At 38.1% G+C, this 15,352-nt stretch overlaps 1 protein-coding gene across 2 annotated transcripts in view; it reads right to left on the reverse strand.

The window, feature by feature from the left end:
* The window catches only part of ITGA1 (integrin subunit alpha 1), a 160,826-nt gene that overhangs the window by 74,991 nt on the left and 70,483 nt on the right, over positions 1-15,352 (reverse strand). For both annotated transcript variants that reach the window (XM_043488942.1, XM_043488943.1), the window contains exons 3-6: positions 14,623-14,735; positions 12,096-12,184; positions 11,864-11,975; positions 10,819-10,946 (exon numbers count right to left, since the gene is read on the reverse strand). In XM_043488942.1, the coding sequence (XP_043344877.1) occupies positions 10,819-10,946; positions 11,864-11,975; positions 12,096-12,184; positions 14,623-14,735 (442 nt within the window). The remainder of the gene's footprint in view (positions 1-10,818; positions 10,947-11,863; positions 11,976-12,095; positions 12,185-14,622; positions 14,736-15,352) is intronic.

Below are 15,352 nucleotides of genomic sequence, written 5' to 3' on the forward strand. Positions count from 1 at the left end.
AAATGTTGGGATATAAGAGAACTCGTAACGGCTCATTCCCTCACCCTTTGTGTACGCTTTGCTTCTCACAGCTGAACCCGAGACTTTCATCAGATGACTGTCCTTGGACTGCTAGAGCTGCTTTGCCCCAAAGGTTCCAAGAGTCAGCAGTGTCTGGAGTTTTCTCCCTCCTCATTCCTTGCCCTGCTCCATAGGCAAGGCCTGAGTACAGGCAAGGCAGGATGGGCCCCTTGACTTAACCTGGAGCCCCTTCCAGACGCAGCTGAGGCCTCAACTTCACCTGAAGCCACACGCTTGCTTGCCCTCCCTGGCTGCTCTGTTTTGCTCCCCCAAATCCCTTCCTATTTTCTTTTGGAAGCACTCCCGTTGTAAACTGCTATCACTTGACTCCTGCTCTCAGAGTTTGCATCTGGGGGACTGGATCTAAGACAGTTATTATCTATGCTTCTGCATTCTTTCTTCAGCCCAGGCCAGACACCACTGACTGCCTTGAACCTGGACCATGGCAATCATGGTCTCTACACTGCTGATCTTCTTCCCTCCATTTCCACTGTCTTCAAATCCTTCTACATAGTGATAGTAGATAAACTGTGTTAAGAGTCTGCTTTTATCACATGCGTTCATTATTCAAAAACTCCAACAACTCTTCATTACCTACATCAATGATGCTGAAATATACTTTATTTAAAAAATTTTTTTTGAAATATACTTTAAAAGAGAACTGCAATTCTAATTAGAATAGAAAACAGATAGAACTTCAAGCTGCTTCTTGAAACACTAGGCCTATAGGTTAAAATTCAGTTTCCCCCGCCCTGAGTTTCAGCCACCCAACCATCTGGCCCTACATTCTCTCTTCATCCTCCTCTTCAGGATTCTACCCAGACCAAATGTCCTTCCTTATCCCTGCAACTAAGCTAAGTCCTACCCATTTGGTAAGATTCAAGTTTCACTTTCTATGCAACTTTGTCCACCTAGTTGCCAATAGAGTCCATAGTGATCTTCCCTCTCTCCAAACTCTGAAGCAAACTTGTCTGTGCTGCTCCTGTGAGCACGGCATTCTTCTCAGCTTTTGTACACATGCTTTATCTCTCAACGACATTATAAGTTCGGAAGGGGCAGGCAGGGGTAAAGGGCAGGACTGCGTCATAGCTGTTGGTATTCTCTTATCCTGGGCCACTATTTTGCTTTGCTCACAGTTGACCCTCGTGCATTCTTACTAGATGAGTGTACCACTTCACATAGGCAAGTAGAAAACTGAGATAGGAGGGAAATAACGATAAGCAGAAAAAGAGAGATATGAAGAAGCGTGGGAAATTAGAAGAGGGCAGTGGAAACTCACATCTCAGGAAGATGACATTCAGTGTAGGTCCCTGGCTGACACGGGGGTTCTTATTTCCTTAGGAATCAGAATAAGGTTTCTGCTGTGTCTTCCTCAGAGAAGGGTGCCATTTATTAATTTTCATCACAGGAAAATAGCCACATCATTAAACGTACATAATGCTTTGTGTGAGACTCACTTTAAAAGGAGTGATTTAAGTCCCAGCTTAGTTTATAAATTTAATGCAGGTGAAACAGATCTGTACTAACATAATGGGTATAGGTGCATATGTAACCAAGCCAAATAAATATGAGAATTAAATAATTCTTATTTATTTTAAGAGAAATTTTAAGAGAAATTCTTACTTCTTAAGAATTTCTTAAGAAATTCTCTCTTATGTTAAGAGAAAAAGTGATGAACACACATGGTGAGGGAATGAATAGAAGAGAGAATCATAAGCACATTTATTGTCTCACAGGTCAGCCCTCAGGCAGGAAGGAGGATCCAGCTTCCTAAACAAGCTGACCAGGTCAAGAACAGACAGTTAGTTATAAAAGTAGAATGGGAGAAAGCAAAAAAAAGCAGTCTTGAGCCTGGAAGATCTGTCAAGAATGATCAGTGAAGACATTTAAATCATTTCAGGATTGAGAAAAAGACAAAAAACCAATAATCATCATATTTGACTTGAAGCAGCCAATTGTATTGGAATGGTCCAAAGACCCAGAGGGTGGAGCTAAGCAGAGAACTGGAGAGGAGTAGTAAAGATAGAACGATTCTAGGCATTCTTACTAAATGAAGAAAAGTAGGCAGAGACGGCAGCTAAAAGGCACAACTAGGTTAGCTGTGGGCTTTCTTTAAGGGAGAATGTGAAGAGTAGCTTATGGCATCAGTATAAGACAAGTCGATGAAGATAGTAAAATTAGACTCTTTTTTGAAAAGATTTTTGATATGAACCATTTTAAAAGTCTTTATTGAATTTGTTACAACATTGCTCTGTTTTCTATGAGGTTCTTTTTTGGCTGCGTAAGTGGGATCTTAGGTCCCCATCAAGGGATCAAACCCACACCCCCTGCCTTGGAAGGTGAAGTTTTAACCACTGGACTGCCAGGGAAGCCCCAGCAATAAACTCTCACAAAGTGAGGGGTGAGTAACAATAGAGGAACAGTTACTTTTCAGAGACAACTGTCAGGGACACATTTAGCTCCTGGGGAGATATAGTTTGAACTTCTTGATTAAGTAGTTACAATTGCAAGCTGATTCACAGTATAGCATAAACTAGGCACACAACTGGCTGAGAATCCTGCTACAAGAGTAACAGGAACACTTAGAACCTCCCACTTCAACATAAAATTTACATTCATGTTTCAGATAAACCCCAAACGGATGTCTCCTTACCCTCCTTTTCCAGGGAATACTAACTTTCTAAGTTGCTAGGTATAATTTTTTTTAAAGTCCATAATCACACACTTTCAGAAAGCAATCATTAAAACAAAGTTTAACAGTTTTTCTGTCTCTGTCTGTCTGCCTCCTTTTGTCGTAAGGAAAAAAGGCCACAAATTTCGAATAATACAAAAGAGCAAGGCTTTCCCTTACTCCTGAATTGCTCTGTACTGACTGAAAAGTGGATTACTCTGAAAGTGCTCTCAGAGTCTTTAATATGAAAACATGCATTGTGAATCACAAATTAGAAGACCTGATGTATTTTATTCTTAGTTAAGGGAATTTATTTTTTATGTGGAACATGTTCCACACCTCAAACAACATAGCTTGGAAAATATTATTTTATTCTAATTGTGAATTGCCTGTTTATAAAGATCAATTCATTGCTCTGCTTCATTCACACCTGTTATATTTATATCACATTGTCATGGATTGCTTCCCAGGTGGTGGTAGCAGTAAAGAACTCACCTGCCAATGCAGGTAGACATAAGAGATGCAGGTTCAGTCCCTGGGTTGGGAAGATCCCCTGGAGAAGGAAACGGCAACCCATTCCAGTATTCTTGCCTGGGAAATTCCATGGACAGAGGAGCCTTGTGGGCTACAGTCCATGGGGTCACAAAGAGTTGGACACGACTGAAGCGACTTAGCAAACAGTCATGCATTGCAGTTTTCCAAATATAGGCCTTGACTTTAAGTTGGAAGTTTTTCAGGATTAGAGACAAAGTTTGTTATTTATATTGCTATACACTTAGCATAATACTTTATCAATAAGATACTTCATAAATATCTGCTGAATTAAAATGAATTATCCAAATGGCTTCCTTTCTTTTTTAAGAGTAGAGCAAGGAGGGAAGTGAATGTGAGGAATATGGAAGGAATGATGCTGTTAGAAATCAGAAAAATTACGATCTTTTTCTCATAAAAAAGTCACAAAAGAATGACAAGAGAATTTAAGAAAGAGAAATGTTTAAAGTAGCTATTATATATACTACATCAAGGAGTTATGAAGGAATGGAATTATCTCCTCCTTTAGAATTCTACCATTACCTTGTAATGTTAAGTTGGAGTTATAACACCATGTCTAAATTGTAATGCCCAGCATGAGTTTAGTTTCTGGGCTTTCATTCAACAGTTAATAATATCCAATCAATGGCCTCTTTAGGAGAATAATGACAGGGAAGCACCATAAGGTTTTCTGTGTGTTTGTAGGATGTACAACAGCTTTACATAAGTCCTCAGTCTTTGGGTCTGGTCATTTTATGTTTTCTTTTACCAAACTACAGAGCAAAAGCCCTGCCTTACAACATGCTTCTACTGTAATTAATTAGAGTATGGATTCAAGTTAAGTGTCAACACAAACCATTCTGAGGCCATGTTAACTGAATCTGGGCTTAACCTTTGTCTCTACGGAGAGGCATATGAACAGGACTGGCTCACAGGTAAATGAAATGAATTCTCAGAAACACAATAAAGTTGGTATATGATAGGTCTTTAGTTGGTCTCTTGCTTGATGGAAGGTGATGCAATGAAATTGACTCATACTAAAAAATATGAGGCTAGAAGATGTTAAGAGGGGGAAGACTATGGGAGAAATTGAGACCAGAGGTGAATGGGGCTACATGTGTTGAACACCTGAAAAGAAAAGCCTAAAACACAAAGTTCAAAGAATATTCAAACTATCACACAATTGCACTCATTTCACATGCTAGCAAAATAATGCTCAAAATTCTCCAAGCCAGGCTTCAACAGTATGTGAACTAAGAACTCCTAGATATTCAAGCTGGATTTAGAAAAGGCAGAGGAACAGAGATCAAATTGCCAACATCCACTGGATCATTGAAAAAGCAAGAGAATTCCAGAAAAACATCTACTTTTGCTTCATTGACTGTGCAAAAGCCTTTGATTGTGTGGATCATGACAAACTGTGGAAAATTCTTAAAGAGATGGGAATACCAGACCACCTTACCTGCTTCCTGAGAAACCTGTATGCAGATCAAGAAGCAACAGTTAGAACCAGACATGGAACAACAGACTGGTTCCAAATTGGGAAAGAAGTATGTCAAGGCTGTATATTGTCATTCTGTTTATTTAACTTATATGGATAGTACATCATGTGAAATGCTGGGCTGGATGAAGCAAAGCTGGAATCAGGACTGCAGGGAGAAATATCAATAACCTCAGATATGTAGATAACACCACCCTGATAGCAGAAAGTGAGGAGGAACTAAAGAGCCTCTTGATGAAGGTGAAAAAGGAGAGATAAAAAGCTGACTTAAAACTGAACATTCCAAAAAGATCATGGCATCCAGTCCCATCACTTCATGGCAAATAGATGGGAAAACAACAGAAACATTGACAGACTTTATTTTCTTGGGCTCCAAAATCACTGCAGATGGCAACTGCAGCCATGAAATTAAAAGATGCTCGCTCCTTGGAAGAAAAGATATGACCAACCTAGACAGCATATTAAAAAAGTAGAGACATTACTTTGCAACAAAGGTCCATCTAGTCAAAGCTATGGTTTTTCCAGTAGTCATGTATGAATATGAGAGTTGGACCATAAAGAAAGTTGAGTGCTGAAGAATTGGTGCTTTTGAACTGTGGTATTGGACAAGACTCTTGAGAGTTCCTTGGACAGCAAGGCGATCATACCAGTCAATCCTAAAGGAAATCAGTCCTGAATATTCATTGGAAGGACTGATGCTGAAGCTGAAGTTCCAATACTTTGGCCACCCATTGCGAAGAGCCAACTCATTAGAAAAGACCCTGATGCTGGGCAAGGTTGAAGGCAGGAGGAGAAGGGGATGACAGAGGGTGAGATGGTTGGATGGTATCACCGACTCAATGGACGTGAGTTTGAGCAAGCACTGGGAGATGGTGAAGACAGGGTAGCCTGGCGTGCTGCAGTCCATGGGGTCACAAAAAGTTGGACATGACTGGCCATCTGAACAACAACAAAAACACAATGTAGAACAGTGTCTTGGCAGGGGAGAGTCCCCCCAATCAAGTCTCTTCTAGCCTGATGACTTCATGAAGCTGAGTGGGAGAGTGAGAGATGGTGGTCACTACAATAATGATTTTTAACACAAAGAGAAATTTAAAAATTCCAGAAATTACATTTTTCCAACATAAATGACTTGCTTCCTATTTGCTAGGCAACACACAAACTCTGAACTGTATTCTATAAATATAAGGATTAACGTACAACACTGTCATTGTTTAATTCACATTCCACCAGGACAGATGGGATCATGAAACAAAAAGCGATGCTTCTGAGTGATGAGAGCAGTTGATTAACGGTGTGCAAATGCTGTGGGGATGTGGAGGGGGAGGGACTTCTCCTAGCAAGGGTGGGTGGAATAGCCATAAAGTCATATTTGAATTGAGTCTCAGAAGTTCATCTAGCACGTGGGGCCTGGGGTGGAGAAGGGCTTTCCAGGCAGAGAGAATCCTGTGAACACAGAGCAATGTGTTTAGGGGAGGCCAAGGCAGGAGTGACTGCAGGGCAAGAAGAGAAGGAGGGAGTGCACAGGCAGGAGGTGACAAACGCCTTATAACTCACTGGAGGACTTGGGTATTATTCAGCAGACAGAGATAGGAAATTTTTATCCACGGAAATGTCATGATCTGAACTTTACATGGGAAAAGTAATTCAGATGAGTGATGGATGGAGATAGCGGACAACAGAGACAAGGAGGCTAGAGAAGGAGAGTCACCTCATTCACGACACAACCTGATAGACCAGGGTTTGGCTGCACGCCTCACATAGCCTTCTCAGACCTCAAAACAATGCATCAGCCCTCATAGTTAAGGCTCCTAGGAAACGGCCATAAAATGTGTAGTAAAAAGAAAGATAAATAATATTCCTAAAATTTAATTAATTTCCCCCTTTCATTTTGCCTGGTTTAATGTTATGCTACACTCTTGATGGGAACAATCTAGACATTGTTCCATTAGTATATTTCACTTTTATATCAAGCCTCACAATTTACTGGTTTTATTTAGGGTAATGCACTTGTATATGGCATATTTATATCATTCTCATTTATTATTAAAAGCAATGTTATGTTTAGGTATTGAGGATCAATAAGACCTCCATAATGTTTATACCATCATATCTTTTATGGCAAGCCCAGAGTGCTTCAGGTTTGTTTTTATAGGTGGTTTTTTAAAAGGTGATTTTATAGCCTTTACTCTGTCTTGGATAAAAATTTGGTTTGCAAAAGTTCCTTGACTATGTTTGCAAAAGTCTTAATGGGACCACACAGAGACATGGGAGAAATTCTGAGTAACTATTTAGGGTTGATGTTTTCGTCATTTGCATTGCATTTTCTTAATGTATACTAATTGTCGTATGGAAACTTTAACGCAAGTTTTAAAATTTATTTTCCTCCCTCCCTCCCTTCCTTCCTTTTTTTTTTTTTTGTGGAGGAGAAAATTACTTCCAGAAATGGTTCATATCTTTGAGACTACCTTCCAATAATTGCAATTACTACATGAAAAATCTATGACTGCAGAAAGTAGGCCATAATACTCGACCTTGATCAAGTGAATAACTGTAATTAATATAACAAACAGGAACTCACAAGGTATAATTAGAATGTAAATTTTGGGGGGCCCATGATCCCTGTAAAACTTATTTAGGGTTAAATTCTTCTACTGTCACTGGATGGAAAGATAAATGTCTTTCTTATGGCTTTTCTTATTTTTAGTTTTAAAATATCTGTTTTTTTAAGAAAGCTCTAGATTTTAATTTAGGCTGTACGACATGAAATTGCTGTATTTATAAGTCAAAATGATCAAATGGCTTGAGGAGAATGGATAAATGTATATGTGTGACTGGGTCCTTTTGCCATGTACCTGGGACTGTTACAACATTGTTGATCAGCTATACTCCAATATAAAATAAAAAGTTAAAAACATGATCTAATAGCAACAATTTCATATGGCTCAATCTACATTAAAATAAGACCAACAAGACAAAACATCAAGTTGATTTATAATTAAATCTTCTCTCCTCCTCCTTTCCAGGGAGGAGAGATGCATGTTGTTGAGGAAGGGGCATGACTGGCTATTTCTTTGTTTCTCTGCTCCCGCCCCTGAGATTGCTGACTATAATTTCTGACATGGACAGAGGGAGGGAAGATAAATAAATAAAGGGTACCGAAATTCTTCTGGTGCTGATCTGAGAAGGGTCAGGTGCTAATGACAGGTATTACCTTTTTAGTGGGCTCTTTGGAGAGCTCCCTTCACCTGCATCCTTGCCTGAGTGAATGCATCTCACTACCGTGATGCCTAGGAATTGGGGATAGCATCAGCTATTCTCTGCAGAGGCTTCCACTCACTTCCAGGCGATTCTATGGACAGGAGCAAGCATGACTCCATGACAAGCTACGAGAAACATACGTGCTTTGTACTGACAACTTCAGGGGTGAGGCCAATCCTAGCATCGTGACTCGTTTGTCAGCAGCCAGACCGCTACCTTGCCCTTTAGTGTAGGAGTCAGGCACTCAGCAATTGTGTGTCCCAGCTTTCCCAAGCTCACTGCGTGATCCCACCAGAGCCTTTCTCACCAGGCTCTTTCTATAGGGAAACACTCTTCACAAATTTGGCCAACTCTATTCTTAGTGCCTTTATGCCCTTGATATGGGTGAGGAGTCTGGTTCCTGTATCTAGCTCTTAACTTTCCAGTTTTGCAACTTCTGGGTGATACCTCTCAAAATTCATTTTTGTAGCTGCCCCTTTCAGGAGTGGAGAGATAGGGAGGAGAAGTAAAGGGGAGGGAAAATTTCAGAAGCTAATTCTGCAAATCTTAGGGCAGGATTGGGTGCTTCATATGAAAAGGAACAAAAACTAAAGATTAAAAAAAAAAACCTATTTAAATTATGTTAGCAACCAACCAGGAGAAAAAATGATTGTTAAGGCAAATTGTTTATGTTTTTAGAGAGAATTACTATAAGACCACATGAAAGAAAAACATACTTTTTAGTACACATTTCTTTGAAATGAAAGTATCTTTTTAAATTACTATGAATGAATTTCTTATCTGACTGCACTAAAGGAAGATCAAACTTTAAAGCATTTAAATTTGTTGTACTTAAAACCCTATTAAATAGAGTTTGGCAAAAGTGATGGCTTAGTGAATGTCCTTCTCAAACCCTTTTGTTTAGAGAATTACTTATGAAACTAGTCATTAATACAGCTTAAGCCAACATAGAAAAAGATTAGAAATCACTGAAGTATAAACACTAAAACCCAACATATAAATAATATACTTAGAAGACTATTAAAATCCCAGCAAATGAAAAAGTCTCATTAAATGTTCATCTATCAGAGAAAAATGCAAAAATGCATTCAGTATGATACACATACTTATTCAACAGGTGCTCACTAAAGGGCCACTAAAAAAGCCCAGCAAAGCACTGGGCCGACCACTGACAAGGATGAAAAGAGATATAAAGGCTTCAGTCTTGAGGTCCCTGTAATCTGGAGGATGCAATAAGCACAGACACACACCACACATATCAACACAATAATTCATTAGTCCATGGTTTCTCAACTTTTACCTGTTAAAAATTATGTGGGTTGCTTACTCAAAATGTAGGCTCTGTAGCCTCACTCTCAGAGATTCTGATTCTTAAAGTCTGGGGTACAATCCAAGTACCTCTGGGATTCCGAAGCGGGACTTCCATGAGCCACACTTAGAGAAACATTGTTATAGAGAAGCTCCACGAAGGCAGTGGTCGTGTCTGTCTATTTTTCCATGATTATCCAAGCCCTCACACAAAGCCTGGTACATAGTAAACCCTCAGGAGAAACCTCCAAATAAAAGAATGAATAAGTCTGGCTAAACTCCACCATGAACGATGCAAGCAAAACATGACATAAAAACTCAGAAACTTAAGTAGCTCCTCCCTCAGTAGGAAGCAGGTTCCCTCGAGTGAAATCTGAAGGTACAAGGGACTCAGTGCACAGGGCTGCATTCTGAAACTTTTCTCTTTGTGGAATGGGGTCCTGGAACCGAGGAAATATGACCTGACTCTTCTCCGCAAGTTTGTGTCCCTTCCATTCACTGGTAGCATCTGGACCCCAGGGTTCACCCCCATTCCTCTGAATGGAGCCACTGTTCCCTCCCAGAGAGACATATAACTCCACAAAGCTCATTCTGGCAGGCTGGAATTCAAATGGTGCTGGACAGAACAGCTCTTCTATTGGGACTCACTACTGAAATGTAAAATTAATTATAGCTCTCATAGATGGAAACATCAGAACCGCAGCAGAGTTTGTTGAGCGTATAAGCAATTGATTGTCAGCTGTTTCTTTACAAAACTGAGTTGCAGGCACCAATCCTCAGATTCTTCCTCTAAAATAGCCTTGTAGGTTTTCTTCCTAAACTTGTGGAGCAACTTCAAATGTGTCACAGCTGCACTAATTTCCACAGATAGCTACAAAGAAATAAAATTTTTACAGTGTAATAGATAAATGTAAAAGTAAAATCAAATATTCAGATGACCCAAAAATACTACAGATTTTAAAAATACTCCATTTTTCCCCCAAGGGTCCCTGGTGGCTCAGACAGTAAAGAACCTGCCTGCGATGCAAAAGACCCAGGTTCTATCCCTGGGTCAGGAAAATTCCCTGGAGAAGGAAATAGCTACCCACTCCAATATTCTTGCCAGGAGAACTCCATAGACAGAGGAGCCTGGCAGGTTACAGTCCATATGCTATCACAAAAGAGTCGTACACAACTTAGCAACTAACACAAAAATACTCCAAGACTGTCATTAGTTTTGGAAAGAAAGCACGGATAAGAAGGTAAAACAGATGGATAAAACAAGTGGCAGGGAGAAAGCTCATTGTTGGGAATGTGGTAAGAGAGGGGAGAGCTGTGATCAGCAGTTTGAATTCAGGTATGTCAAAGCAGGCAATTTTATATGGAATAAAAATTTCATCCTGAATTTTAGCTTTATTGATGAATTTGTATTCCGAATATTATCTTATTAAAAATCTATGCATTTGTATCTTGAGGACAACAGAAATCAAAACATGAAGTCACATACCTGTGTCTGTTTAGGGCCAATATCCATTCTTTTAAGAAGGTCATTTAAAAAAGCTGTAACACTTTCCCAGGGGTAAATACTGTTAGAACCATCCAGCACGATGACTATGTCTAGCTGAGTGCTGCATTCTGCAAGAAAAAGAGTCACTCATGCAAATTTGGCGTCTATCTTTAGAGGAATATGAAATGGTTTCACGGTTGAAAGCAGCTCATTTTAAAAGATGATGTTCTTCAGGGCTTCCCTGGTGGTCCAGTGGTTAAGAATCTGCCTTGCAATGCAGGGGACAGGTTTGATCCCTGGTCCAGGAAGATCCCACATGCCACGGAGCAGCTAAGCTAATGAGCCAAAACTACTGAGCTCGCATGCTGCAACTACTGAAGCTTGCATGCCTAGAGCCCACCCACCACAACTAGAGAGTAGCTCCCACTCACCACAGCTAGAGAAAGGCCACATGCAGCAATGAAAACCCAGCACAATCAAAAATAAATAAATAAAAGAAACATCTAAATAAATCTTTTTTAAAAAAGATGATGTTCTACACAATGGACACATTACTTTTAAAACCAGAAAAAAAAAAAAGAGTCTTTTAAATAAAAAGTAAAGGTGATAAATATTCACTGCATTCAGTAACAATTGGTTTGGGATTCACATCAAGTAAAATGCATCTCTACTTAATTTTAATTAACACTGTATGAGTTATCTTTGGAAATTTTTTCAATATTAATTCTGTATACAGTTCTCATTCCTTGTGTATTTCAAATGAGTTTATCTTCCTCAAAGAAATTCACCCTTTAAATAAAAACAATGTGACAGCTTTAGCTATGACGATTAAATATGACTCTGTAAAGGTAACTTGCACTAATATCAATTCCAAAAACAGCAGTGAGGTTTGGTTATATATTGGCAAAGCAACATTTACCTAAATTGGTAATGCTGGTAGCCAAGAAAATACTTCAAGCTTTTTGGTATGCTCCTGTGTATATATATATCTCATCCATTGCTTACGCTTTTTAAACACTGCAAAAACACTGCATAAAATCTGTACCTTGTACAGGGGCAATGGAGTTCACGACTTGAAATGTGGGGCTGACATCAGAACAGATTCCAGTTGTGTAATGCAAATGTCCACATCGATAGGCATACAAGGGCCCACATGCCTTTAAAAAAATTTAAAAAATTAAAACCATTAGATTAAAAATTATATAACAGATTTTTATGAAGATTTATGATCATAGAATTCCTCGTTCATTAACCATCATTACTCTTCCTTTTCTTACCAGAAACCCTCCTTTTGGGTTGGTAACTAAAGTTGATCCAAATGTCATGTTCTCCTTTACTTCTGTGACGTTGGGAATTGATGTATTAACTAAAAATAGAAGAAACTTTTATGAGAGTGGAAAACAAAGTAAAATTAAGTGCCTTCCCATAAAAACCTTCTGTTTGCTCATATCATAGGACATTCTTCTTTTGGTTCAACTAAATAATCTTCGAAGTATTATTAAGGAGTATAATAAACAAGCAAAGGCAGAAAACTGGCTTTTGTCTCAGAAGCTTTGTCTGGATCACTGTCCCAAATACTTTTGCCGAACTGTAAAAGAATGCACAACTATCAGGGCAATCAGAACGTGGGACAGCCTTTCACACATTTTTTCCTAATTAAAATAAATAAAATATTTAGTCTCAGAATGTAGATACAAAGTAAATTTACACACTCATCTTATATGTTATATCTACGTGTTTAAAATGACCAATGACAAAACGATTTCTGGCAAGAAGAAGGAAAATGGGTAGAAGACCAGAAAAGAAAACTCAAACACAAGATTTTAATCATTATATTCATCATCACAGGGACATTAACAGGGTTGCAAAGAAAACCAAAGCAAGATCAGAGCAGTGGTCAGGATGTTTGGATAAAGACACAATGAAGGGACTACATTTGACATTACAAATAAGAATGTTGGGCCCTAAAGCATGCAAACCTGGGCAAAAAGAAGTTCCACTCTCATTAAAAAAGGAAAAAAATAAAAAAGATTAGACAGGAAAGGCAAAAACTTCTAAACCCTGCTTAGCAGAGTGTTAGAATATTTAAAAGTGGCAAAACTCAAGTTCGAGAAAGACTCGTCTTACTGTTTACGTCTATAATTTTTTCTTACTACAAGTTTACATGGGAAATGGAGACAGAGATTGAGCCCTGAATGGTCACAGTGACCTCCTAATCTGAACACTGTCTTTGTCTCGGAATTCAGTTTGGTTTGCTTTGAAAGCACCTGGAACTGGTCTTGAATAATCTGGATCAGAGGTTTTAATACTAGGGTTGAGCATTCCTGGGATGTCAGGAACTATAGCAGAAACTTTTCTATTGCTCTTGACGTAGCCAGTCTCCATGCTACTTTTGAAACTCTATTCCAGTTTCCAGTAATGGAGGAGTAGCTTCTATCGGAACAACCCTTTTGTAAACAACTATAAACTTCAGGAAAAGGAAAAAAAAAAAAAAGGAACAATCATCAGAAGGCATTGGAAAACAATCCAAACCAGGCAGAAACTGGAAGGGAGTCTATACTTGTAAGAGGAGATTAACACTAGTTGAGTTTCCTGTTTTTGTGTTTGTTTGTTTTCCCCAAGGGAAGGCCTGAGCCAGTGGCTAAACCTCAAATAGGACGCACAGTCTTCCTGTCTAGAAGGAACAGAGGACAGAGAATGGGCCAATGACAGTCATGTCAAGTGGGGGGGTGGCATTTTGGAAAGGAAAGCCACAAAAGGAGAGTTTCAATATACACAGATATATTCTTTCCAAATATCTAAATGAGCTGAATTGTACATGTGCAGAGTAAATATCACACAGCCCAGCTAAAATATTAGAAGAATTGAGTAGAGATTTTAAGGGCTTCCCACTATTCTTTGGAAATTGACTTCAGCCAAGTAAATTGCCTGCTAAAACAAAAAAAAATTAAGACTTTTCAAAGACACATAACAAGATCTGGAATCTCCACACTTATAATTCAAAAGTTTAATCCAGGATACAATCCAAAGTTACTAAATATGAGAAGAAACAGGAAAATGTAACCTAACCTCAAGAGAAAGGTAATAAATGGAAAGTGACATTGAGATATTCCAGATGTTGGAATTATCAAGTGAGGATATTAAAGCAGCTATTAAAGCTATGCTTTCGAATTAAAAAAAAAAAAGTTCATAATGAACAAGCAGGAATTTGAAAAAAAAAAGCAACAACTGAAAAATACAGTATCTTAAGAAAACCTGCAGAGGCTGAGTCATTTCCAAGGCACTTAATACTGTACAGAACACTGACAGGGTTCTAATTCCTACATAGATCTAGCAGGAATTTTCTAGTCATGTTCTAACTTTGGTATTTCTATCAAATACATATATTTCAATATAAATTTACCTCGTGCTATTCTCTTTTTAAAAAAATTAAATTTCTCTATTACAATTTCCTTGTGTAATACTTTTTTTAAAAAAATACTAAGCTAAATTTTGTGGAGTAAATGTGATAAATAGGTTTATTTGGAAAATTTCTTCTGTGTTACTGCCGAGTTTACAAAGGATTCTGGACAATGGAGGCAGTTACAAGTTACAGAACTAGTAAAACCTTCTACGTCTATGGCTATTCTATGATGAATTTCTAAAGCAAATGAAAGGCAGAAGGAATAAAAATATGTGAATGATAAAAACTGAAGAATTTTTACAGATGACTTCTGGTATTTTCTTGAGTTGGTTGAAATTTACTTTCATTGTGAATGCTGGGCATAGTTTAGGATCAGACTTTAACATTTTGATTTTACATACCTGGGAGATCCAACTTTATGCAAGGTAATGATTCACTTCGCCCAACTGGACACTTATAGACATCTCCAGTTCTATTCTTGGGTTGCCCAACTAAAGGAGACCCAATAAGCACCCTGGAAGTTAAAAGAGCCAATTAACATTTTTGAATAATGAGAAACATTTTATTTTTGTTACTGTATGACTAGTTCTAAGGTGACTGACAGTAGCTCCATAGACAGAATAGTCACCCTCAGTAATTTAATGTTATTTAAAATAAGCAGAGAGTCTTCTCCAAATTGCAGATTGATTTAAATAAAAAAAAAACCAGTAAAATACATAGGAGAGAGGCTTGAGAATATTTTATTTTCTTGTATCATGTTACTTTAATACATTTTTTATTTGGGGGATGAAAGCATAATTATTGGTTAAGCCTGCTGATGTTTTAATTTACAAAACACACATGGAAGTATAAATGACTTTTTCCCAAGAGAAACATAATTTCATAAAGAAGTCAGGGAAAAGAAACATTAGATCATCACATTTAATGTTAGTATATGCTTAGTTTGTAAGTACTTAGACAACAAAGATAGTTATGAGACAGGTTAAAACCACTTATTTTTTTAGACAGAAATATGAAAACATTCTAATAATAAGTAATGTAAAGGTATAATCATGATTTATTTTAGTGCTAGCGAAAGCCATTTAACAAGGTCCCCTATAATATCTTCAGGAATACAATGGATGAATGTAG

Source organism: Cervus canadensis, chromosome 16 (genome assembly GCF_019320065.1).
Source record: "Cervus canadensis isolate Bull #8, Minnesota chromosome 16, ASM1932006v1, whole genome shotgun sequence".
NCBI classification, from domain to species: Eukaryota; Metazoa; Chordata; class Mammalia; order Artiodactyla; family Cervidae; genus Cervus; species Cervus canadensis.